Source organism: Heliangelus exortis, chromosome 13 (assembly GCF_036169615.1).
Source record: "Heliangelus exortis chromosome 13, bHelExo1.hap1, whole genome shotgun sequence".
Taxonomy (NCBI): domain Eukaryota; kingdom Metazoa; phylum Chordata; class Aves; order Apodiformes; family Trochilidae; genus Heliangelus; species Heliangelus exortis.
The window spans coordinates 1,309,985-1,334,750 of record NC_092434.1 but is presented as its reverse complement, the minus strand read 5'-3'; the positions used below and the strand labels follow the sequence as shown (position 1 = coordinate 1,334,750).

At 55.0% G+C, this 24,766-nt stretch overlaps 2 protein-coding genes across 5 annotated transcripts in view; one reads left to right on the top strand and one right to left on the bottom strand.

Annotated features, from left to right (window-relative positions):
• Positions 1 to 108: 108 nt before the first annotated feature.
• On the top strand, positions 109 to 6,086 carry GINS2 (GINS complex subunit 2). Its single transcript, XM_071756594.1, has 5 exons — positions 109 to 254; positions 1,507 to 1,621; positions 2,383 to 2,482; positions 4,178 to 4,304; positions 5,591 to 6,086. Exons 1-5 carry the CDS (start codon positions 165 to 167, stop codon positions 5,714 to 5,716), a joined length of 558 nt encoding a protein of 185 aa, XP_071612695.1. The 5' UTR covers positions 109 to 164; the 3' UTR covers positions 5,717 to 6,086.
• A 2,945-nt stretch (positions 6,087 to 9,031) lies between these two features.
• GSE1 (Gse1 coiled-coil protein) overlaps positions 9,032 to 24,766 on the bottom strand; it is a 115,422-nt gene continuing 99,687 nt past the window's right edge. For 2 of the 4 annotated variants that reach the window (XM_071756581.1, XM_071756579.1), the window contains 10 exons: positions 24,348 to 24,658; positions 23,159 to 23,483; positions 19,997 to 20,571; positions 18,372 to 18,484; positions 16,449 to 16,719; positions 16,205 to 16,327; positions 15,190 to 15,564; positions 14,014 to 14,295; positions 13,103 to 13,206; positions 9,032 to 9,900 (listed from right to left, as the gene is read on the bottom strand). In XM_071756581.1, coding sequence (XP_071612682.1) covers positions 9,766 to 9,900; positions 13,103 to 13,206; positions 14,014 to 14,295; positions 15,190 to 15,564; positions 16,205 to 16,327; positions 16,449 to 16,719; positions 18,372 to 18,484; positions 19,997 to 20,571; positions 23,159 to 23,483; positions 24,348 to 24,658 — 2,614 coding nt within the window. In that variant the 3' untranslated portion in view covers positions 9,032 to 9,765. The remainder of the gene's footprint in view (positions 9,901 to 13,102; positions 13,207 to 14,013; positions 14,296 to 15,189; positions 15,565 to 16,204; positions 16,328 to 16,448; positions 16,720 to 18,371; positions 18,485 to 19,996; positions 20,572 to 23,158; positions 23,484 to 24,347; positions 24,659 to 24,766) is intronic. The other 2 variants (XM_071756580.1, XM_071756582.1) reach the window with 1 other exon arrangement.

Sequence of the window (24,766 nt, the reverse complement as noted above, 5' to 3'; positions counted from 1 at the left end):
CCAATCAGCGTGCTCCGAGCCGCCGCAGGCCCCGCCCCCAACCGGAGGGCGCCAAAACGGCTCTCGGGGGGCGGGAAGTGGGCGGGGTCTCTCCGCCGCTCAGCCAATAGGAGAGGGGGGGCTCGGTTCCGGTGCCGGTGGGGTCCCGGTGCCGGTTCGGTGCCATGGAGCCGGCAGAGGCGGAGTTCCTGGCCGAGAAGGAGCTGGTGACGATCGTGCCCAACTTCAGCCTCGACCGCATCCACCTCATCGGGGTCTGTGGGGGGTTCGGGGACACGGCCCGGGGGGTTCGGGGACACGGACCAGGGGGTTCGGGTACAGGGACTTGGGGGGTTCGGGAACACGGCTCAGGGGGGTTCGAGGACACGGCCAGGGGCGTTCGGGGACGCGGACCGGGAGGATTCGGGCACACGGGAGGGGTTTGGGGACACGGCTCGGGATGGTTCGGGGACACGGATCAGGGGGGGTTTGGGGACAGGGGCTTGGGGTGCGGGTTCGGGGACACTGCCCGGGCGGGGGTTCGGGGACCGGGGCCCGGGGGGTTCGGGGACGCGGTCTGGGATGGTTCGGGGACACGGACCGGGGACACGGTCCTTGAGGGTTCGGGACAGGGGCCCGAGGGGGGGTGTTCGGTGGCATGGCTCAGGAGGGTTCGGGGACACGGATCAGGGGGGGTTTGGGGACAGGGGTTTGGGGACCGGATTTGGGGACACTGCCCGGGCGGGGGTTCGGGGACAGGGGCTCGGGGGGTTCGGCCATAGGGGCTGGGGGGTTCGGGGACGCGGTCTTGGATGGTTCGGGGACACGGACCGGGGACACGGTCCGTGAGGGTTCGGGGACAGGGGCCCGAGGGGGGGGGGTTCGGTGGCATGGCTCAGGAGGGTTCGGGGACAGGGGGCTCCGGGGGGGGGTTCGGGGACACGGTCCGTGAGGGTTCGGGGACAGGGGCTCGGGGGGGGGGGTTCGGGGACACGGTCCGTGAGGGTTCGGGGACAGGGGCTGGGGGGTTCGGGGACACGGACCGGCGGGGGTTCGGGGACAGGGGCTGGGGGGTTCGGGGACACGGACCGGCGGGGGTTCGGGGACACGGACCGGCGGGGGTTCGGGATAGGGGATGCGGGGTTTGGGGACCGGATTTGGGGACACTGTCCAGGATGGTTCAGGGACACGGACCGGGGGGGTTCGGGAAGCGGTTCTCGGGGGGTTCGGGGACAGGGGCTGCGAGGTTTGGGGACGGGATTCAGGGACAGGGGTCTGGGAGGGTTCGGGGACCCGGCCCAGGGGTGCCACGTTGCCGGGGTCATTTTTGGTGTCAGTTTCAGTGAAATTCTTTGGACTAAAAAAGGTGCTGGAAAAGTTTTGTTGTGAGTGCTGAAGGGAGAGGAGGAGATGGAGGAAGCAGGAGGAAAAAAACCTCAAAATTCCCCAAAAATCCCCCGGGAATTTCCATCCGGATGGGTCCTGTGGTGTCTGAGCTTTCATCCTCTGCTTTCCTGTCCGATCCAGGGGGATTTGGGTCCTTTCAATCCCGGTTTGCCCGTGGAGGTGCCCCTCTGGTTGGCCATCAGCCTGAAGCAGAGGCAGAAGTGTCGGCTGATCCCTCCGGAATGGATGGATGTGGGTAAGGACCTGACCCCAGCCTTGGGAGGAGCAGTGGAAAACAGAATAAAAAGGGTTTTTTTGGGTTTTTTTTTTTTTTGTTTTTTTTTTGCCTGGATTTAACATCCCAACCCTTTACATCGACAGGAAAATGGATCTGCCCCGTTCAGTCGAGTTCTGAGGTTGTGTCCCTCTGGGGAGGAGGAAAAAAAAAAAGGATTAAATTGAAGGTTTTGTCACCAAAAGGGGCTCTGGGGACCTCAGGTGGCACTGGGTGAGGAGGGAGAGCTCCCAGAGCATCCATCCCTCTGTGTCCATGAAATCTTTTCCCTGGAAGCCCTGGGGAGGGGGGCTGAAAACTGAGGATGCTGCCACCCCCCCCTCTTTGTCCCCTGAGGGGAAACTGGGGACAAAAAGGGGACAGGAACAGAGCTGTGAGGAGGGGGAGGTCTGCACCAAACCTCTGCTTCATCCAGCCCAGTCCTCAATTTTTTGAGTCCCAGATTTTATTGCTTTGTGGGTGAGGAAACTCCTGAGAGGTTTAGGGAGCAACCTCCTGGCTGATGGCCCCGTCCCCACCCTCTGCTCAAAGGTTTTGATTTATTTTTAACATTTTATTTATTTTTATTTGGTCCACACGTTGCTTCCAGCCTGGATGTAGAGTCAGTCCTGGAGAAGCACCCCCAGGTATCAAAACATCCTGGGAGCACGGATGGTCTGCCAGGATCTGGGAACCATTCTGGGTTGGGTTTGGGATTTTTTGGTTTTTTTTTTTTTTTTCAGAAAAACTGGAGGAAATCCGAGACCAGGAGAGGAAAGAAGCCACCTTCACCCCCATGCCCAGCCCCTATTACATGGAGCTCACAAAGCTGCTCTTAAACTAGTAAGTGGGAATAAAATAAAAAAAAGAAACAGGACCCAAGGACCTTTTTGAGTCAAGGAGTTTTGGGGTTTTTTTTTCCTGCCTCTGCTTTGGCCCTGGGAGCAGAATCAGAATCATGGAATGGCTGGGGTTGGGAGGGACCTTGGAGATTCCATCTCCTCCAAGATGCCCCGGGCAGGGACACCTCCTCAGCTCAACCAAAAGCTGCTCAAAGCCTCATCCAACCTGGCCTCGAACCCCTCCAGCCACCACTTCTTTGGGCATCCTGTGCCAGGGCCTCACCACCCTCCTGCTAAAGAGCTTTCTGAGCTTCCTAATAATGAAGGAATAATAAATAAAGAGCTTTCTGATCTGGTCCTTCCCTAATAATTAATAAATAATGGATAAAGAACTTTCTAACCTTACCTAAACTTATCCCTGGGAGTTCTGAAGGCTTCCAGGACAGGGCTCTGGGCAACCTGATCTAGTGGGAAGTGTTGGGTTGGAGCCACAGAATCCTAAAGGTCCCTCCCAACCCTGAAAATTCCATGATTCTCAGATCCAGCCTAAACCTCTTCTCCTCCAGTTTAAATCCACTTCCCCTTGCCCTGCAATTCCTCTTTTATTTAATTTCTCCACTAAATCCAGGCAGATCCCCCACTGACAGCAGGGAAAAAAACCCAGCCTGGAGGGGAAGGGAAACCCAAAAGGCAGAGGTTCTGCTGGGCCAGCAGAGAGCAGAAAGATTGGAGTGAAAAACGGGTCAATAAAGTACCCCCCAAAATGAAAAATAATAAATATATATATGTGTGTATATATATATATAACATATAATATATATATAATATATAAAATATATAAAATATATATAAAATATATAATATAAATATATTATTAATATATATAAAATAAATATATAAAATATATATAAAATATATAAAATATATATAAAATATATAAAATATATATAAAATATATAATATATATAAAATATATAAAATATATAATATATATATTATATATGGCACATGCAAATGCACATGCATGGCACATTCTCCATTGATTATTTTTTTTTTAAATTTTAAACTTTTTTTTTAATTATTATTATCACTTTTTCATCTTCTCGCGTGTTTTTTAAATTTTAATTTTAATATAATTATGTATATGATTATATATTATATACACACACATATATATTTTTATTATTTTTAATTTTAATTTATTTTAATTTATTTTAATTTATTTTAATAATTTATTTTAATTTTTATTATTTAATTTATTATATTTTTAATATATGGTATATAATATATAGTAGATTATATAATATAATATATAATAACATATTATGTTATACATATTATATTATTATATAATATATCATAATATATATACACATATGTATGTTATATATAAATATATATAAATATATATATATATATAAAAATCTCATCAGCAGAAGCCCCAGGCTGGATTTTAATACCAAGTTCCAGGTTTTTGTACAGAGTTTTATTTCTCTTGACTGCCTGGGGAAAAGCTGCCAGCATCCCCCCCTGCTCAGTGCTGGTTCTGATCCACTCAGTGCTGGTTCTGATCCACTCAGTGCTGGTTCTGATCCACTCAGTGCTCTTCCAATCCACTCAGTGCTGGTTCCGATCCACTCAGTGCTGGTTCTGATCCACTCAGCACTGGTTCCGATCCACTCTCCCGTCCCTGCAGTGCCTCAGACAACATTCCCAAGGCTGATGAGATCCGGACGCTGGTGAAGGAGACGTGGGACACGCGGGTGGCCAAGCTGCGCCTCTCTGCAGACAGCTTCGTGCGGCAGCAGGAGGCACACGCCAAGGTCTGGGGAGGGGATTTTCCCCCGGGGTGGAAGATGGGAGATGTGGGTTGGGCCCTGCCTTGCTTTGGGGTGGGTTTGTGGGGTTTTTTTGGGTTGGGTTTTTGGGTTGTTTTTTTTTTCAGCCTGGGATGCGAAGTGGGAGTTCCAGCCCTGGGCTGAACTTCCTGCAGCTCCCTGGAGGTGTCACCTGGTGTTCTCCTGGCTCCTGGGTTGCTCCCTGGAGGTGTCCCCTAGTGTTCTCCTTGCTCCCTGGAGGTGTCCCCTGGTGTTCTCCTTGTCCCTGGAGGTGTCCCCTGGTGTTCTCCTTGGCCCTGGAGGTGTCCCCTGGTGTTCTGGCTCCCTGGAGGTGTCTCCTGGTGTTCTCCTTGGCCCTGGAGGTGTCCCCTGGTGTTCTCCTTGTCCCTGGAGGTGTCCCCTGCTGTTCTCCTCGTCCCTAGAGGTGTTTCCTGGTGTTCTCCTGGCTCCTGGGCTTTTCTGGAAGCTCCTTGCCCCTGGGTTGCTCCCTGGAGGTGTCTCCTGGTGTTCATTTTGCTCCTGGGCTCCCCTGGCAACTGATTTGGTCCCTGGAGGTGTCACCTGGCATTGTCCTTGCTCCTGGGCTTTTCTAGCAGCTTGTTTGGTCCCTGGAGGTGTCACCTGGTGTTCTCCTTGTCCCTGGAGATGTCACCTGGTGTTTTCCTTGTCCCTGGAGGTGTCACCTGGTGTCCTTGCTCCTGGGTTGGTCCCTGGAGGTGTTTCCTGGTGTTCATTTTGCTCCTGGGCTCCTCTGGCAACTGATTTGGTCCCTAGAGGTGTCACCTGGCATTGTCCTTGCTCCTGGGTTGGTCCCTGGAGGTGTCACCTGGTGTTCTCCTGGCTCCTGGGCTTTTCTGGAAGCTCCTTGCCCCTGGGTTGCTCCCTGGAGGTGTCACCTGGTGTTTCCCTCGTCCCTGGAGGTGTCACCTGGTGTTCTCCTTGGCCCTGGAGGTGTCACCTGGTGTCCTTGCTCCTGGGTTGGTCCCTGGAGGTGTCCCCTGGTGTCCTCCTGGCTCCTGGGCTTTTCTGGAAGCTTGTTGCCCCTGGGTTGGTCCCTGGAGGTGTCCCCTGGTGTTCTCCTTGTCCCTGGAGGTGTTCCCTGGTGTTCTGACTCCCTGGAGGTGTTCCCTGGTGTCCTTGCCCCTGGGTGGGTCCCTGGGGGTGTCAGGGAAGGCAAAGTGTGGGCTGCAGAGCTTTTCCCTGTGCCACGAGCTTCTCCCCAGCAGAGCTGTTTGCTTTCCCTCAGGGACTGGGTTTTTTTTCTCTCCCAGTTGGATAACTTAACCCTGATGGAGATCAACACAACGGGGACTTTCCTCACCCAAGCCCTGGACCAGATGTACAAACTCCGTACCAACCTCCAGCCTGGGCAGAGCTCCCACTCCCAGGAGTTCTGAGGAGGATTTTCCTGGAGAAATTGGAGAGTTCCTGGGGGGGAAAAGGCAAGGGAAAGGACCAGGCTCCACTCCTCACCCCTGGAGACCTCCACGGGGTCAAACACCCCCTCCCTCCAGGCTTCTCCTGAAGGAAATGCTGCTGGCACTGGGATGTCCCTTCCTGGTGATGCTCCAGGGGTGGATCCAGGGGTGGGATCCAGGGATGAGATCCAGGGGTGGGATCCAGGGATGAGATCCAGGGGTGGATCCAGGGGTGGGATCCAGGGGAGGGATCCAGGGATGAGATCCAGGGGTGGGATCCAGGGGAGGGATCCAGGGATGAGATCCAGGGGTGGGATCCAGGGATGAGATCCAGGGGTGGGATCCAGGGGTGGGATCCAGGGGAGGGATCCAGGGATGGGATCCAGGGATGAGATCCAGGGGTGGGATCCAGGGGAGGGATCCAGGGATGAGATCCAGGGGTGGGATCCAGGGATGAGATCCAGGGGAGGGATCCAGGGGAGGGATCCAGGGATGAGATCCAGGGGTGGGATCCAGGGGAGGGATCCAGGGGTGGGATCCAGGGATGAGATCCAGGGGTGGGATCCAGGGGAGGGATCCAGGGATGAGATCCAGGGGTGGGATCCAGGGATGAGATCCAGGGATGAGATCCAGGGGTGGGATCCAGGGGAGGGATCCAGGGATGAGATCCAGGGGTGGGATCCAGGGGAGGGATCCAGGGGAGGGATCCAGGGGTGGGATCCAGGGGAGGGATCCAGGGGAGGGATCCAGGGGTGGGATCCAGGGCTTCTCCCTGGGGTCCAGAGCTCTGCAGGGTGCAGGGGGTGGGTGGGGGGTGGGTTCTCACCCTGCTGCTGCTGCCCCTGAGTTTGCTTCTGAGGGCAGCAGCCTTGGAAGTAATAAATTTTTAGGTGGTTTTTTTTAAAAAAAAAAAAGGATTTGGGGTTGGATTTGGGGTTTCTTTGTTAATTTTTTTTTATTTTATTATTATTCTGGGGAGTTTTGGGAAAAAAAAGAAGCTGAGGAGGCAGCAGTGTGTTGCTGCTCTGCTGGGAAGCAGATCCATCTGGCTGCTCCTTGGAAAAGGACAAAAGGAAATGGCTTTTCCCTTTTTTCCAAGTCCTTGTCTTGTGATATGCATCATCTGCCTTTTAATTTGGGGCTATTTTAAAAAAAAAATCCAAAAAGAAATAATAAAGGAGTTACTTGGGTTCAACACTTGAGTGCAGAAGGGTTCAACAATTCTTGGAAAAACCTCCAGGACAAGCAGGGGCAGGATCCTGGTGGGTGGCAGCTGGAATTATTACAGGGAAAAAGAGGGAATAAAAGAAAAATAATTAAAAAAAAAAAAAACCAGTTTGCCCCCAAGGGTGAGGAGCCCAAGCAGCTGGGCCAGCACTTGCCCAGCTCCTGCTTGCCATCTGGGCCCTGGCTGCCTCCCCCCTGGGGCTGGGCCAAGGGGAGATGGGGAAAAAAAAAAAAAAATCCTAATGGAAGTTTTTCTTATTACTGTGAGCATTCTTCTTAATTTGGGGGGTGTGTGTTATTTTTAGAAGTCACAGGAATATAGTAATAAATCCCTAATTACTCCAAAGAATATATTACAATTAAGTCCAGCACCCAGAACATGTTTAGTTGGGGTTTTTCCATCATTTTGTGGGGTTTATTTATTTTTTTTTAGTGTGTTTTCTTTCTTTCTTGCCTTTCAGCCCTCCCAGGATCAGCCCCTGCAGCAATTTTACACCCAGGTAGAGACTCAGTCCCTTGTCCTGGCCCTAGAAAAGGGGGAAATAATTCTGAAAATATCAAAAAACCCCAAATTCTGGGCTGCTCAGGCAGGGGGAAGCCTCAGCAGAGGAGCTGCCAGGAGCCAGGCTGCAGCCTCAGCCCTGCAGGGCGGTGAGGGATAAATTGCTGATTATTTTCATTTTTTTTTTTATTTTTATTCCATCCCTGGCTGCCAGGAAGGGAAGGAGGAGATGTTTGGCTCTGTTAAAAATTGATGGTGAAGCCCAGAGCTGGCAGCAGGCAGGCCAGAGGCTGGGGAGGTGATTGGGGAGTAGAAAAAGGGGAAAAAAACACCAAAATTAAATGAATTTCTGTCACCAGGGCGTTTTTGCTTTTTAAGCTTGCACTGCTTTTTGGTTTTATTTCTGGGGAAGCCAATGGGAGAGGAAAAGGGGGATAAAGAGGGGGGTTGAGGGTTTGCTGGGAGGGAATTTCAAGCAGAAAGTCACCTCTTCCCCTATCCCTGAGTGTGTGTTGTGGGAAAAAACAAATTAATTAATAAATAATTTATATATATATATTTATATATCTGTATATAAATATATTTATATAATATATATAAGATATATATTTATATATAAAAATAATTTTTCTATAGATATATTTTTATATAAATATAAATAATTTTTATATAGATACAAGTAATTTTGCATATATATATGTATTAAATATATATATATATGTATTTTTTTTAGAAAAAAGAGGCTCCCCATAGAACTGAGGATTAAAGTGGCTGAAAACCTCCCCATCTGGACCCGAACTTCACCCTGGCACCCAGAGCTTGTCCCAGTTTGTCCCCATGGTGCCACCAACCCCCTCAGCACTGCTCTGATTGGTCTCCAGCGGGTTTTTTTGGTGGATTTTTTTTTTGGGGGGGGTTTTTTGGGTTTTTTTTTTTGTTTTTTGGGGTTTTTTTTGTGTTTTTTTTTTCTGGGGGGGATAAGGACACCCCAGTGCCACCCCCAACCCCCTCTCTGGGTGCAATGGTTTTGGTTTCACACCCAATGTCACCCACCCAGTGTCATCCCCCCCACCCAGTGTCACCCTCCCAGTGTCACCACCCACAGCTGCCCCAGAAAAAAAGTCCCAGAAACCCAAAGGAAATGGCAAACACCACAAATCAAATAAAACCAGGTGGGAGAGGAGGGAGGGAAGGGCTCTGGGATCCCCAGGGGCACCTAGAAAAGGGATTTATATTTTTTTTTTCTTGGTTTTTCAATATTTTTCAAACACTTCCATCTCTTGTCTGCCCTGGGGTGCAAGCACTAAAAGGGGATTTTTTTTTTTTTTTTTTTGTTTGTTTGTTCATTTTCTAAAATAAAAAGAAAATCAAACGAGAAGGGGAAGGAAAAAAACCAAAAGCAAAATAAATAAAGCAGAAACAGGTTAAAAAAAAAAACCAAGGCAAGCTTTTTATAACAATAATTAAAGCAATAAAAACATACAAAACTTCTTTTTCTTTTAATATATATACACAGTACAAGGCTGAAGCACCTTTTGGGGTTTGTTTTTTTTTTTGGGGGGGGGGGAGGGGGGGAGGATTTTAACATTGAAACCAGGGTGGCTGCTGCCTGGCTGTGCCCCCTTTTCCCCTCCAAACAGGAACAAAAAAGGTACCTTCCAACCACTTCATTTTATTTTTTTTCTTGTTTTTTATTGTTTTTCTAGCCAAGTGCAGCTCCAGTGGAAAGCCCCAGGGTGGGGACAAAGAGGGGAGGGGGGGACACACGGTGGCTGCTGCCACCCAGACCCCCCCCAAGGGCTCCTCCTCCAGCTTTAGTGTTGTGGGTGGAGTCTTGAATTGTCAAATTTTTGAAGGAAAAACCAAAAAAAAGAAGAAAACTGGAGCGTGGGTGGGTGGAGCTGAGCCCCAGGGGGTGCTTGCAGGGCACAGGGACGGGGACAAAAAGAAGGGGGGAGGGGGGGGTCCCCGTGTTCCTTTGCTTCATGCATGGCACATTCTCCATTGATTTATTTTTTTTTTTTCATTTTTAAATTTTTTTTTTCAATCTTTTTTTTTTTTTTAATTATTATCATCACTTTTTCCATCTTCTTCTCGCGTGGTTTTGTTTTGTTTTTTTTTAATTTTCTTTTTTTAATGTTCTTTTTTTTTTTATTCTTTTTTTTTTTTTTTTTTTTTAGCTTCAAACCTTCCCGAAGTGTGAAAAATATTAAATATTCAAGGTAATAAAATAGATATTATTATTAATTATTATTATTATTATTTCTAGACTATTGTGGTGGGCCTGGCCCAAGGAGGGTCACCTGGGATACCCCTTGAAATACCCCCTGGACCACTGGAGGGCAGGCAGGGCAAGGCACTTCCTCAGGTGATCCAGCTCTGCCTGCAGCCTCTCCCGTTCCGACACCATCTTCTGCTTCTGGCTCCTCAGCTCCTGCCAGGAAAAAAAGGAAAAGACCCCAAATCAGGGCCAGGAGGAAGCTCGGAGCCTGAGAGAATGCTGGAAGGGGTTTAGGTGGGAAGGGAGCTTGGAGCTCAGGGACATCTCCCAGCTCCATCCCACCTGGATTCCAACAGGGATGGGGCAGCCACAGCTTCCCTGGGAAGCCTGGGATAGGGGCTCAGCACCCTCATCCCAAAGAATTCCCTCTTAATACCTCAATCTCCCCTCTTCCAGTTTAAATCCATTCCTTCATCCCATCCCTCCAAAATCCCTTTTCCTGGAGCCCCTTCAAGCACTGGAAGCTGCTCCAAGGTTTCCCTGGAACCTTCTCTTTTCCAGGCTGAACACCCCCAACTCTCCCAGCTCCATCCCACCTGGATTCCAACAGGGATGGGGCAGCCACAGCTTCCCTGGGAAACCTGGGATAGGGGCTCAGCACCCTCATCCCAAAGAATTCCTTCCCAATCTCCCCTCTCCCAGTTTAAATCCATTCCTTCATCCCATCCCTCCAAAAGTCCCTCCCCACTTTTCCTGGATCCCTTCAGGCACTGGAAGCTGCTCCAAGGTTTCCCTGGAACCTTCTCTTTTCCAGGCTGAACACCCCCAGCTCTCCCAGCCCCATCCCACCTGGATTCCAACAGGGATGGGGCAGCCACAGCTTCCTTGGGAAACCTGGGATAGGGGCTCAGCACCCTCATCCCAAAGAATTCCTTCCTAATATCTCAATTTCCCCTCTTCCAGTTTAAATCCATTCCTTCATCCCATCCCTCCAAAAGTCCCTCCCCACTTTTCCTGGAGCCCTTCAGGCACTGGAAGCTGCTCCAAGGTCTCCCTGGAACCTTCTCTTCTCCAGACTGAACACCCCCAACTCTCCCAGCCCCATCCCACCTGGATTCCAACAGGGATGGGGCAGCCACAGCTTCCTTGAGAAACCTGGGATAGGGGCTCAGCACCCTCATCCCAAAGGATTCCTTCCCAATCTCCCCTCTCCCAGTTTAAATCCATTCCTTCATCCCATCCCTCCAAAAGTCCCTCCCCACTTTTCCTGGATCCCTTCAGGCACTGGAAGCTGCTCCAAGGTTTCCCTGGAACCTTCTCTTTTCCAGACTGAACACCCCCAGCTCTCCCAGCCCCATCCCGCCTGGATTCCAACAGGGATGGGGCAGCCACAGCTTCCCTGGGAAACCTGGGATGGGGGCTCAGCACCCTCATCCCAAAGAATTCCTTCTCAATCTCCCCTCTTCCAGTTTAAATCCATTCCCCCTCATCCCATCCCTCCAGTCCCTTGTCCAAAGTCCCTCCCCACTTTTCCTGGAGCTTCAGGCACTGGAAGCTGCTCCAAGGTTTCCCTGGAACCTTCTCTTCTCCAGGCTGAACACCCCCAGCTCTCCCAGCCCCATCCCACCTGGATTCCAACAGGGATGGGGCAGCCACAGCTTCCTTGAGAAACCTGGGATGGGGGCTCAGCACCCTCATCCCAAAGAATTCCTTCTCAATCTCTCACCCAAGAATTTCTTCCCAAATCTCTCACTCCAATCTCTCCTCTTCCAGTTTAAAGCCATCACCCCTTTTCCCATCCCTCCAAACCCCTGTCCCCAGTCCCTCCCCAGCTTTCCTGGAGCCCCTTCAAGCACTGGAAGCTGCTCCAAGGTTTTCCTGGAGTCTTCTCCAGGTTCACCAACCCCAGCTCCCTCAGCCTGGCCTCCTCCCAGGGGAATTCAATCCCTTGGAGCATCTCTGTGCCATCCCCTGGACTCGCCCCATCCTGACTGGGCTGGGAACTCCCAAACTGGGCAGAGTTACAGGAGATGGGTAACTGCAGGATGAGGGGTGCCTCTCCAGGAGGTCAAAGCACCCAGGAGATCATGGGGTGCCCAGGAGATCATGGGGTGGGGGGGCCTATGGCAAGGGGTGCCTGATAAAGGTTCCCAGGAGATGATGGGGTGGGAGATGGGGGGAGATGGGAGGTGATGGGGGGAGATGGGAGGTGATGGGGGGATGATGAGGGGATGATGGGGGGCAGAAGGAGGTGATGGGGGGGCAGAAGGAGGTGACGGGGGGGCAGAAGGTGGTGCTGGAGGGGCAGAAGGAGGTGATGGGGCAGAAGGAGGTGATGGGGGGGCAGAAGGAGGTGATGGGGGGGCAGAAGGAGGTGATGGGGGGGCAGAAGGTGGTGCTGGAGGGGCAGAAGGAGGTGACGGAGGGCAGAAGGTGGTGCTGGGGTGATGGGGGTGCAGAAGGAGGTACTGGGGGGCAGAAGGAGGTGATGGGGGGTGATGGGGGGGCAGAAGGAGGTGATGGGGGGCAGAAGGAGGTGATGGGGGGTGATGGGGGTGCAGAAGGAGGTGATGGGGGGCAGAAGGAGGTGATGGGGGGTGATGGGGGTGCAGAAGGTGGTGCTGGGGGGCAGAAGGAGGTGATAGGGGTGCAGAAGGAGGTGATGGGGGGCAGAAGGAGGTGATGGGGGGCAGAAGGAGGTGATGGGGGGCAGAAGGAGGTGATGGGGGGCAGAAGGAAGTGATGGGGGGGAGAAGGTGATGGGAGGGCAGAAGGAGGTGATGGGGGGGCAGAAGGAAGTGATGGGGGGGCAGAAGGAAGTGATGGGGGGGCAGAAGGAGGTGATGGGGGTGCAGAATGAGGTGATGGGGAGGCAGAAGGAAGTGATGGGGAGGCAGAAGGAGGTGATGGGGGGGAGAAGGTGGTGCTGGGGGGCAGAAGGTGATGGGGGGGCAGAAGGAGGTGATGGGGGGTGATGGGGGTGCAGAAGGAGGTGATGGGGGGGCAGAAGGTAGTGATGGGGGGTGATGGGGGGCAGAAAGAGGTGGTGGGGGTGCAAAAGGAGGTACTGGGGTGCAGAAGGAGGTGATGGGGGGCAGAAGGAGGTGATGGGGGGTGATGGGGGTGCAGAAGGAGGTGATGGGGGTGCAGAAGGAGGTGATGGGGGTGCAGAAGGAGGTGATGGGGGGCAGAAGGAGGTGATGGGGGGGCAGAAGGAGGTGATGGGGGGGCAGAAGGAGGTGATGGGGGGTGATGGGGGTGCAGAAGGAGGTGATGGGGGGCAGAAGGAGGTGATGGGGGGCAGAAGGAGGTGATGGGGGGGCAGAAGGAGGTGATGGGGGGGCAGAAGGAGGTGATGGGGGGCAGAAGGAGGTGATGGGGGGTGATGGGGGTGCAGAAGGCTGTCCCCACTCACTGCCATGCTGTGGGAAAGCTGCTCTGCTGTCAGGCTCAGGCTGTAGTGCTGAGCTTCCAGCCGCCGGCACTGGGTCTGCAGCACTTGGCGCTCCAGGTTTTGTTCTGCAAGGACCAAAGAGGAGGAGGAGGAGGTGAGAGATGGCTCCTCCAGGGCCATGAACACCCCAGGACCCTGCCCAAGCACCACACGGAGGCTGCCAGCCCTGGGGTTCTGCTTCAGCACCTCCAGGAATGGAGGGAGGAATTGGGAATCCACGGATTTTTCGTGCATCCCTCAAGTTTTCACCAGGGCCTGTTGGTATTGTGCTGCTCCTGGGGTGCTGGAGAACCTCAACCAGCTCCTCATCCCATCCCATGTCACCACATCACATCCCATCCCATCCCAACCCACCAAGCAAAGATGGAGGCATCTAGACTTGGGGTGCTCTCATTTGGAGAAACTGAGGCACATCCCATTCCATCCCAACCCATTCCATCCTATCCCATCCCATCCCATCCTATCCTATCCCATCCCACCAAGCAAAGACAGAGACATCAAGGCTTGGGGTGTTGTCATTTGGGAAAACTGAGGCACATCCCACCCCATCCCACTCCACCCCATCCCCTTCCACCCCATCCCACCCCATCCCATCCCATCCCATCCCATCCCATCCCATCCCATCCCATCCCATCCCACCAAGCAAAGACAGAGACATCAAGGCTTGGGGTGCTTTCATTTGGGAAAACTGAGACACATCCCATCCCATTCCACCCCATCCCATTCCACCCCATCCCATCATATCACAACCCATTCAATTCCATCCCATCCCATCCCACCAAGCAAAGACAGAGACATCAAGGCTTGGGGTGCCTTCATTTGGGGAAACTGAGGCACAAAGCAAGGCTTTACCACCCCACCCCCCCCCTTACCTTCTAGATGTTCCTGGTAAGCTTCAAAAATTGCCTCGATTCCTTGCCACTTGGGCCTGGGGTAGTCCTCTTCTTCTTCCCCCTCTTCCTCTTCCTCCTCCTCTTCCTCCTCCTCAGAGGCTGAGTCCCGGGGCAGGGGGGGCATCCCCCGGGGGGGCAGCAGCCCCTCGGAGCTGGTGCCATTCTGGGGGGGGGGTGCAGGCAGGCGGCTGGGGGGCTGCAGCTCAGGGATGTTGTAGTGGATGGAGGCATCGAGTTTGTGGTTCTGCTCCGACGTCCCCCCTGGGGGCAACCAAAAGTGTCACCCCCCGGAGTCCCCTGTGTCCCCTCCCCTCCTCAAGGCTCCATCGGGAAGGATCCCCTCCCATTGGTTTTTTCCACCCCCCCAAGGGTATCTGGAGGGGATGGAGCATCTTTCCTCAGCCCCTCTGCGTCTTCCTCCCGAGGTGGCATGGCTGAATTTCATGGAATCATGGAATGGGATGGGTTGGAAGGGACCTTAAACAAAGCTCACCCAGTTCCAACCCCTGCCATGGAGAGGGACACTTCCCACCAGCCCAGCTGGCTCAGAGCCCCTGGAATTTTGGGAGGGTGGCACCAGATTATCCTCACCCAGCACCCCAGCTGATGCTGGAGCTCCTGGTGCTTCCCAACCAGCTCCAAGCGTTCAAGATCATCTCATCCCAATTCCCAGTTCCCTGCAGGGACACCTCTCACCAGCCCAGGATGCTCCAAATCCCATCCAAGCTGAGCTTCAGCACTGCCAGGGATGGGATAACCACCTCTTCCCTGGGCATCCAGGGTGGGAGGGAGGGATGTCAGGGTTGTCCCTGGTGGTGAGGAGCAGGGGGATGGCACCCAACAGTAGGGTTTGGCTTTCCCTTCACCAAAGGGATGAGGAAAAAGAGAGAAATGGGGGATTTTGTGTTTTTCAGAGGGGTCTTAATTGCTTAATCGTGGAATGGGATGGCTTGGAAGGGACCTTAAACAAAGCTCACCCAGTTCCAACCCCTGCCATGGAGAGGGACACTTCCCACCAGCCCAGCTGGCTCAGAGCCCCTGGAATTTCGGGAGGGTGGCACCAGATTATCCTCACCCAGCACCCCAGCTGATACTGGAGCTCCTGGTGCTTCCCAACCAGCTCCAAGCATCCCCCCCCTAATCCCCCCTGGATACCTTTATGCTTCTGCAAGGCCTTCTGGGTGGACTGCAGCACGGACTCGTGGAACTGATGGGCAAATTCCTCAGCAATGAAGGGTTCCCAAGGTTTGCTCTTCCCATTCATGCTGTGGGACAGTGGCACTGGGATGTCCTTGCTGGGCAGGGGACCCCTGACGTAGCCAAGGATGCTGAGTGCCTTCTTCCCGGGGTGCCCATCACCCAGACGGGGTTTCTCCCCTGGGGTGCTGCCTGCTTCCTTCACCCTTGGGAGCTCCTGGGCTCTCAGCTGCTCCAACCTGCCCAGCTCTGCTGTCTTCTGGGGCTCTGGCACGGACACGGCGATGCCCAGGGGTTTATCTGGATCCAGCAGGAGAGGAGGCACTGGAAGCTCTTTGGGAAGAGGAGGAGGATGGGATTGGGGGGGGTTCTGTGTGTCCCTCCCTTTAGGGAAAGCTGTGCCCCCCCAATCCCACCAGGCAGGGGATGCTCCCAGCCCCACCCCGTGTCCCACCAGGCAGGGGATGCTCCTGGGCAGCCCAGAAGGGAAGGACCAAGAAGGGAGCAGGGAAGGATCAGGAAGAGAACCAGGGAAGGGTGAAGAAAAGGCCAAGAAAGCACCAGGGATGCAGCAAGGAAGCAACAGAGAAGGATGAAGGAAGGACCAAGAAAAGAACCAGGGAAGGACCAAGAAAAGAACCAGGGAAGGACCAAGAAAAGAACCAGGGAAGGACCAGGGATGCAGCAGGGAAGCATCAGAGAAGGATGAGGGAAGGACCAGAAAAGGACCAGGAAAGCACCAGAGAAGGAGCAAGAAAGGACCAGGGATGCACCAGGAAGCACCAGAGAAGGATGAAGGAAAGACCAGGAAAGGACCAGGGATGCATTAGGGAAGCACCAGAGAAAGATGAGGGAATGCCCAAGAAAAGAACTAAGGAATGCCCAAGAAAAGACCAGAGAAGGAGCAAGGAAGGACTCAGGAAACACCAAGGAAGGCCCAAAGAAGCCCCAGGGAAGGGGGGGGTGCCCTTACCAGTGGTGGGGCCGCTGGGGCTGTCCCGTGGGGAGCTCTTCACCACCACAGCAGCTGGCGTGGGCTTCTGCTTCATGGCTTGGAGCATCTCCACCAGCTTCTCCTTGTCTGCAGCATGGGAAGCTGAGCTTTAGTGTAGCCTCTGCTCAGCAGAGCAACCTCAGGACCCCAGGCAGGACCCCCCCCAGCTCCCCCTCCCCCCATAACCCCGGGCAGGGAGGACCCCCAGGCCCGTGGCTGATACCTTTCCTCTTCTCGGCGCTGATGTGGGTGAGGTTGAAGATGGTGAGGAAACGTTTTTTCTCCTCAAAGTTGGGGCTGTTGTTCATCTCGTCGGGGCTGTAGCGGGTGGAGAGGGGGAGGCGTGGGGAGGGGGTGCGGCGTTTGTTCTGGGGGGGTGGGGGTGAGGGGCTCCTCTCCCGCAGCATCCGCCGCCTCTTGCGCCGCTTCTGGCTCAGCAGCTCCTCCTTCTGCTGCTGCGTGGTCAGCCCGAAGAGCTGCAGGAACTCCAGCTTCTGGGACACCCAGGGGGAGAGCACACCAGGGTCACCCCCCCCGAGCCAGTCACTGCTTCCATCCTCATCCCCATCCTCACCCTCATCCTCATTCCCATCTCTATCCACACCTCTGTCCCCATTCCCACCCTCATCTCCATCCCCATCCTTATTCCCATCTCTATCCTTATCTCCATCCCCATTCCCACCCTCATCTCCATCCTCATCCTTATTCCCATCTCTATCCTTATCTCCATCTCCATTCCCACTTTCATCTCCATCCCCATCCTTATTCCCATCTCTATCCTTATCTCCATCCCCATTCCCACCCTCATCTTCAGCCTCATCCTCATCCCCATTCCCACCTCTATCCTCATCCCTGTCCCCATTCCCACCCTCATCCCCCCTCCTATTCCCATCTCAATCCCTAATCCCATTCACATCCCCATCCTCATTCCCATCTCTATCCTCACCCATCCCCATTCCCACCCTCATCTCCATCCTCATCCTCGTCCCCATCCTCATTCCCATCTCTATCTGCATCTCTGTCCCCCTTCCCACCCTCATCTTCATCCTCATTCCCATCTCTATCCTCATCCTCCTTCCTATTCTCATCTCAACCCCTAATCCCATTCACATCCCTATCCTCATCCTTATTCCCATCTCTAGCCTCATCCTCATCCCCATTCCCACCCTCATCTTCATCCTCATTCCCATCTCCATCCCCATCCCCACCCTCATCCTCCTTCCTATTCCCATCTCAATCCCTAATCCCATTCACATCCCCATCCTCATCCTCAGTCCCATCTCTATCCGCATCTCCGTCCCCATTCCCACTCTCATCTCCATCCTCATCCCCTCATTCCCGTTCCCTCCCTCATCCCCTTTCCTATTCCCATCTCAATCCCTATCCCCATCCCATTCCCATTTTCCTCCACCCTCATGCTCATTCCCATCTCCATTCCCACCCTCATCCACATCCCTATCCCCATTCCCATCATTTCCCCTCCTCATCTTCATTCCCATCCCTGCTTCCCATCTCTATCTCCATTTCCAAATCCATCACCATTCCCACCCCTACTTCCATCCCCATCCCCCTTTTCTCATCCATCTCCACTCCCATTCCCATCTCCACCCCAATCCCCATCTCCATCCTTTCCATTCCCATTCCCACCCCTACTTCCATTCCCATCCCCATTTCTCATCCCCACCTCCACCCCAATCCCCATTCCCATCCCTACTTCCATTCCCATCCCCATTTCTCACCCCCATTTCTCACCCTCATCTCCACTCCCATTCCCATCTCCACCCCAATGCCCATCCCCATCCTTTCCACCCTCATTCCCACCCCTACTTCCATTCCCATCCCCATTTCTCACCCCCATCTCCACTCCCATTCCCATCTCCACCCCAGTCTCCATCCCCATCCTTTCCATCCCCATTCCCACCCCTACTTCCATTCCCATCCCCATTTCTCACCCCCATCTCCACTCCCATTCCCATCTCCATCCCCCCCTCCACCCCAATCCCCATCCCCATCCTTTCCATCCCCATCCCCACTCCCCAGCCCCCTCCCTGTCCCTCTGCAGCCCCGGGTGCTGGTGCCTGAGCACCAACTGCTCCCCAGGGACGCAGGGGAGGGGACAGAGGGGACAGCCCAGTGCCAGCTGTACCTCAGAGGACGTGTCCAGCTTCAGGGGGGGCTGCTCAGCCACGCAGCGGAGGTGAGCCCGCACCTCCTCCTCGTCACTGTCATCACAGGAGTCATCCAGGTCATAATAATAACCTGGGGACACGGGGGGGCTGGGCTCAGACCAGGGGGGACCTTCTGGGACAGCCACAGGGACAGGGACCCAGCAGGGAGGGGAGTGGGGGGGTTCCAGCAGGGTGAGGGGGTCCCCGTCCCACGCCCTGGGGGGCATCACCCCCCTCAGCATGGTTTGGGGATGGGTGGGAAGGTTCATGGGGCAGAGCTCGGGGTGGGGAGCTGCACCTGACCCCCACCCCTTCTCCCTGCTCTCCTCCCACTTTTCCCAGGTGCCAACAATATTCCAGCCCCAGCTCATTATTTAGTAACTGGGCACAGCTGGAGGGGAGGATTTACCAGGATGGTGGGAGAACCAACCCCACTGCCACCCCACCCAGTGGGTCCCAGTGCTGATGGGATGAAGGGCCCCACCCAGTGGGTCCCAGTGCTATTGGGATGAAGTTCCCCACCCAACAGGTCCCAGTGCCACTGGGATGAAGGCCTCACCCAGTCAGTCCCAGTGTTATTGGGATGAAGTTCCCCACCCACTGGGTCCCAGTGCTGATGGGATGAAGGTCCCCACCCAGTCGGTCCCAGTGCTATTGGGATGAAGTTCCCCACCCACTGGGTCCCAGTGCTATTGGGATGAAGTTCCCCACCCACTGAGTCCCAGTGCCACTGGGCTGAAGGTCCCCACCCAGCAGGTCCCAGTGCTATTGGGATGAAGTTCCCCACCCACTGGGTCCCAGTGCTGATGGGATGAAGGTCCCCACCCAGTCGGTCCCAGTGCTATTGGGATGAAGTTCCCCACCCACTGGGTCCCAGTGCCACTGGGCTGAAGGTCCCCACCCAACAGGTCCCAGTGCTGACTGGGAGAAGGTCCCCACCCAGCAAGTGCCAGTGCTGATGGGCTGAAGGTCCCAGTGCCACTGGGATGAAGGTCCCCACCCAGTCGCTCCCAGTGCTATTGGGATGAAGTTCCCCACCCACTGGGTCCCAGTACTGATGGGCTGAAGATGCCCACCCAGTGGGTCCCAGTGCCACTGGGATGAAGGTCCCCACCCAGCGGGTCCCAGTACTGATGGGCTGAAGGTCCCCACCCAACAGGTCCCAGTGCCACTGGGATGAAGGTCCCCACCCAGCAGGTCCCATTGCTGACTGGGAGAAGGTCCCCACCCAGTGGGTTCCAGTGCCACTGGGCTGAAGGTCCCCACCCAACAGGTCCCAGTGCTGATGGGCTGAAGGTCCCAGTGCCACTGGGCTGAAGGTCCCCACCCAGTGGGTCCCAGTGCCACTGGGTTGAAGGTCCCCACCCAACAGGTCCCAGTGCTGATGGGCTGAAGGTCTCCACCCAACAGGTCCCAGTGCCACTGGGCTGAAGGTCTCCACCTAACAGGTCCCAGTGCCACTGGGCTGAAGGTCCCCACCCAGTGGGTCCCAGTGCCACTGGGCTGAAGGTCCCCACCCAACAGGTCCCAGTGCCACTGGGATGAAGGTCCCCACCCAACAGGTCCCAGTGCCACTGGGCTGAAGGCCCCACCCCCTGCTCACCCTTCTCTCGAGCCTCTCGGCGCCGCCGTTCCTCCAGGTCCAGTTTGCTGACCAACCTGCGGTGCTGCTGCACGAACTCATCGTAGATGTACATCGGGTCCTGGGCTCGAGGTTGGGGTTGGGGACAGTAGGGCGAGGTGGCTTTGGTGGCCTCAGCGAAAGAAGGGGCCTGAGGTCTCTGTTGGCTCAAGATGCTCTGCGTGGATTTCTCCAGCTCGCTTAAAAAGGGAGCGTGGGTGAAGCCCCCGTGCTCCGGAGCACCCGGCTCTCGTCCCGGGGGGGGGAATTTTTCCAGAGGGTCCCTCTTCCTCAAGCCTTCCTCCAGCTTCTCGGAGCAGAAGACCCTCTCCACCTTCACCAGACGGCTGGGCTCGAAGGGGGCCGGGTGGCCGTGGAGGATGTGGGGCTCGGGGAGCCGGCGGGGAGGGTCGGGAGGACTTTCCATCAAGGAGACGGGGTTCCAGAGGGAGGTGGGGACGGGATGGGGATGGGGTTTGGGGGAGATGAGGGGGGGGGGACCACTGAAGTGCTGCCCCGGCTCCCGCCCGCTCGGCTCGTGCCGGCTGGAGCCCGACCTGCAGGGAAAGGAAAGGAGAGGTGAGGAGCTGGCACCCCTTTTCCCCCACCCCCCCCAAAAAAAATAAATTGCTTTTGGGGAGAAACGGGCTGGTTCCCATGGGGCTGTCACGTTTGTCCCCTCCTGTGCTGCTGCAGGAAAGACAAATCTGTCCCTGAAGGAAGGGGACAGGGGTGGGGACAGCGTCACGGATGCTCCGGGTGGGTTGAGCAGCGATGCAGCTGCATCCAGACCCCCCCTTGGATCCTCACCATGGGGACAAAAGAGCCCCCGGTCCTGGCACAGCCCTGCTGAGGTGTCCCCTCCTCTGGCAGCTGGGGACAGGGCCAGCCCTGCCAGCTGGGCTGGTATTTCATGTGCCCAAGCTGTGCTGCTGACACCTTTCCACTCCAGCGCCTCCGTGTGCGGAGCAGCACAGCCAGCTCAGTGCTGTCACCACTGCCACCCTGTCCCCACTGCCACCATGTCACCACTGCCACCATGTCACCACTGACACCCTGTCCCCACTGCCACCATGTCACCACTGCCACCCTGTCACCACTGCCACCATGTCACCACTGCCACCATGTCACCACTGACACCCTGTCCCCACTGCCACCACCTGTGGAAAGGGTCACCTGCCCTGCCCAGGATCGGTCCCTCTCCCTCCCGCAGGCAGGGATGGGGATGAGGAGGAGGATGGGGATGCAAATGAGGATGAGGAGGGGTATGAGGATAAGGATGGGGATGAAGATGAAGATGAGGAGGGAGAGGAGGAGGGGAGATGAACCTGAGGAGGGCCATGAGCAGGGGGATGAGGATGATGAGGGGGGTGAGCAGGGGGATGAAGATGGGAATGAGGAGAGGGATGAGGATGGAGAAGAGGGATGGAGATGAGAAGAGGGATGAGGTATGAGGGATGAAGATGAAGATGAGGATGAGGATGAAGATAAGGATGAGGATGAAGAAGGGATGAGGGGATGAAGATGAGCACAGTGCATCTCCCCAGCTGCACGCATTTCGCTGCCCAAACAGAGCCCTGGGGGGGGGGGAAGCCCCCATCAATCAAGGGGTGCATTTAGGGTGGGGGTCTCCCCCTCCCCAAAACGAACCATCCCCACCGCCTGGGTCCACAGCACAGCAGGGAGCTGCAGAGAGCAGTGCCAGGTGCCCGGGCAACACCTGGCCACTGGCCACTGGCCCTGAGCCACCTCCCGGGCTCCTCGCCTGCTGCCGCGCAGATGTCGGGCACTGGCAAAGCCTGGTGCTGCCAGCACTGCCAGCCCGCCTGGCACCCTGTGACAAGGACCTGCTGGCACCAGGGAGCAAGGGACACAGCTCTGGGATGTGGCTACCAAACAGGGAGGGGTGCAAGCCATGGGGGAGAAAAGCCTGTGGCTATCAGAGCAGGGAGGGCTGAGATGGGATGAATGCCACAAGGGGTCTTGGGGAGGGGCAGCTGGCACCCTGTGACAAGGACCTGCTGGCACCAAGGAGTGAGTGACACAGCTCTGGGATGTGGCTACCAAACGAGGAGGAGTGCAAGCCACGGGGGAGAAAAGCCTGTGGCTATCAGAGCAGGGAGGGCTGAGATGGGATGAATGCCACGAGGGGTCCTGGCACTGTGTGACAAGGACCTGCTGGCACCAAGGAGTGAGGGACACAGCTCTGGGATGTGGCTACCAAAAGGGGAGGGGCACAAGCCACAAGGGAAAATACTATGGGTATCACAGCAGGGATGGCATAAATCCAACGAGGGGTTTTTTGGGGGGATGCTCCATGCCTGGCAACAATGTCATAAATGTAATAAGGGTTTTTTTTGGGGGGGATGCTCTGTGCCTGCCTGTTACAGCCTAAATGCAATGAGTGGGATTTTTTTGGGATGCTCCTTGCCTGGCTGTGATGGCCTAAATGCAATGAGGGGTTTTTTTTTGGGGGATGCTCCATGCCTGGCTGTGATGGCATAAATACAATGAGGGTTTTTTTTTGGGATGCTCCATTCCTGGCTGCGATGGCCTAAAAGTAATAAGGGTTTTTGGGGGGGGATGCAATGAGGGTTTTTTTTTGGGATGCGCCATGCCTGGCTGTGATGACCTAAATGTAATAAGGGGCTTTTTTGGGGGGGATGCTCCATGCCTGGCTGTGATGGCATAAATGCAATGAGGGTTGGGGTTTTTTGGGATGCTCCATGCCTGGCTGCAAAGGCATAAATGCAGTAAGGGTTTTTTTGGGGGGGATGCTCCATGCCTGGCTGTGATGGCATAAATACAATGAAGGTTTTTTTGGGGGGATGCTCCATTCCTGGCTGCGATGGCCTAAAAGTAATAAGGGTTTTGGGGGGGGGGTGCAATGAGGGTTTTTTTTGGGATGCTCCATGCCTGGCTGCGATGGCCTAAATGTAATAAGGGTTTTTTGGGGGGATGCTCCATGCCTGGCTGTGACAGTCTAAATGCAATGAGAGTTTTTTTTTTTTGGGATGCTCCATGCCTGGCTGTAATGGCATAAATACAATGAAGGTTTTTTTTTGGGATGCTCCATGCCTGGCTGCAGTGGCATAAAAGCTGTGAGGGTGTTTTTTAAAGGGTCAGGGGGGGGCTGATCCCTACCTGGGGTGCTCGGGGCGATGCTCAGGCTCGGGTTGGCTGGGGGTCCGTCCCATCTCCAGGTGCTGCTCCAGGACTTGCTGCCGGAACTCGGAGACCTGGGACTGCCGATCCTCCTTCTCCTGGCGCAGGCGGCGCTGGCGAGCCAGCCACTTCTCCTCCTCGTTGGTGCGGTGGATGAGCAGAGCTGTGGCTGCACTGCTCCCCGGCAAGGGGAAAACGCTGTGGTTGGGGATCAGGCTGGGGACGGGGTGGTGGGAGGCGGGAGGTGGGTGCAGAGGGTGCTGGATGGGTTTTGGAGTGGGCAGCACCGAGTCCTTGAGTTTCTCTGGGGGGGGAAAAAAGGATGGAGAGTTATAGAATCATAGGATTTTCAAGGTGAAGCTCATCCAGGTCCCTGCATGGACAGGGACAGCTCCCATTATTGCTCAGAGCCCCATCCAGCCTGGACTTAAAAAATTCCAGGGATGGATGGGGCTTCCACCACCTCTCTGGGCAACCTGTGCCAGGGTCTCAGCACCCTCCTGGGGAAGAACTTCTTCCCAACTTCCAACCTAAATCTCCCCTCCTTTAGTTTGAATCCATTCCCCCTCATCCTATCCCTGACATCCTAAAAAGTCCCCCCCCAGCTTTCCTGGAGCCCCTTCAGATACTGGAAAGCCACAAAGGTCTCCTTGGAGCCTTCTCCTCTTCAGCCTGAACAACCCCAACTCTCTCAGTGCCTTCACAGCAGAGGTGTTCCAGCCCTCTGAGCATCCTCATGGCCCTTCTCTGGACACACCCCAGCATGCCTACACCTTTCTTGTAACAGGGGCTCCAGAACCAGAGGATGAGACAGGACCAGGGGAACGAGGTTCAAGTTGCACCAGGGGAGGCACCGAGCAGATATCAGGAAAAATGTCTTCACCCAAAGAGTGGTGAAGCCAGGGGGTCACCATCCCTGGGGGTGTTCAAAAAACAGGTGGATGTGGTGCTTTAGGAGGTGATTTAATGGTTAAGGTGGGATAGGACTGATGATTGGACTTGAGGGTCCTTTCCAACCATGAGGATTCTGTGACTCCCCATGAGCACCCTGAGCCCAGACGGCAGAGCACGGCTCCATCCCATCCCAAGCCACCTCCTGGGGCCACCAACCCCTTGGGCTTGGCCATTTGGAGGGGAAAGGGGACAGTGTGACCCGTGGGGACATTACCTGGTCTGCCGGGTGCCAGTGGTTCGGGCAGGGCTGGTTTTCCCCTCTCCTCCACCGGGTGCCCCCGCAGCCCGTGCAGCTCAGCCACGGGGAGGAACGGCCCCTCCATGGCTTTCACCATGCTGAGCTCCTTCTCCCGGGCTCTCTCCCTCTGTCTCTCCAGCTCCCGTTCCTTCTCCCGTTCCCGTTCCAGCTCTTTCTCCCTTTCCCTCTCCCGTTCCCGTTCTTTCTCCCGTTCCCTGTCGGCTTCTCGCTCCCTTTCCTTCTCCCGCTCCCGTTCCCGTTGCCTCAGCTCCTCGTCCATTTGCAGCCTGCAAAGGAAAAAAAAAAAAAACCCATAAAATAACCAAAATAAAAGCACAAAACCCAACAGAACACCTCAAAAAAACCCCAAACCCCATCCCGTTGGGATCCCTTGG

Bases quoted from the DNA above. Each gene is read 5' to 3' on its own strand.
- GINS2 (XM_071756594.1), top strand. From the start codon at position 165: ATGGAGCCGGCAGAGGCGGAGTTCCTGGCCGAGAAGGAGCTGGTGACG. The intron at 255-1,506 runs GTCTGTGGGGGG...TGTCCGATCCAG, and splicing joins ACCGCATCCACCTCATCGGG to GGGGATTTGGGTCCTTTCAA. The intron at 4,305-5,590 runs GTCTGGGGAGGG...TTTCTCTCCCAG, and splicing joins AGCAGGAGGCACACGCCAAG to TTGGATAACTTAACCCTGAT.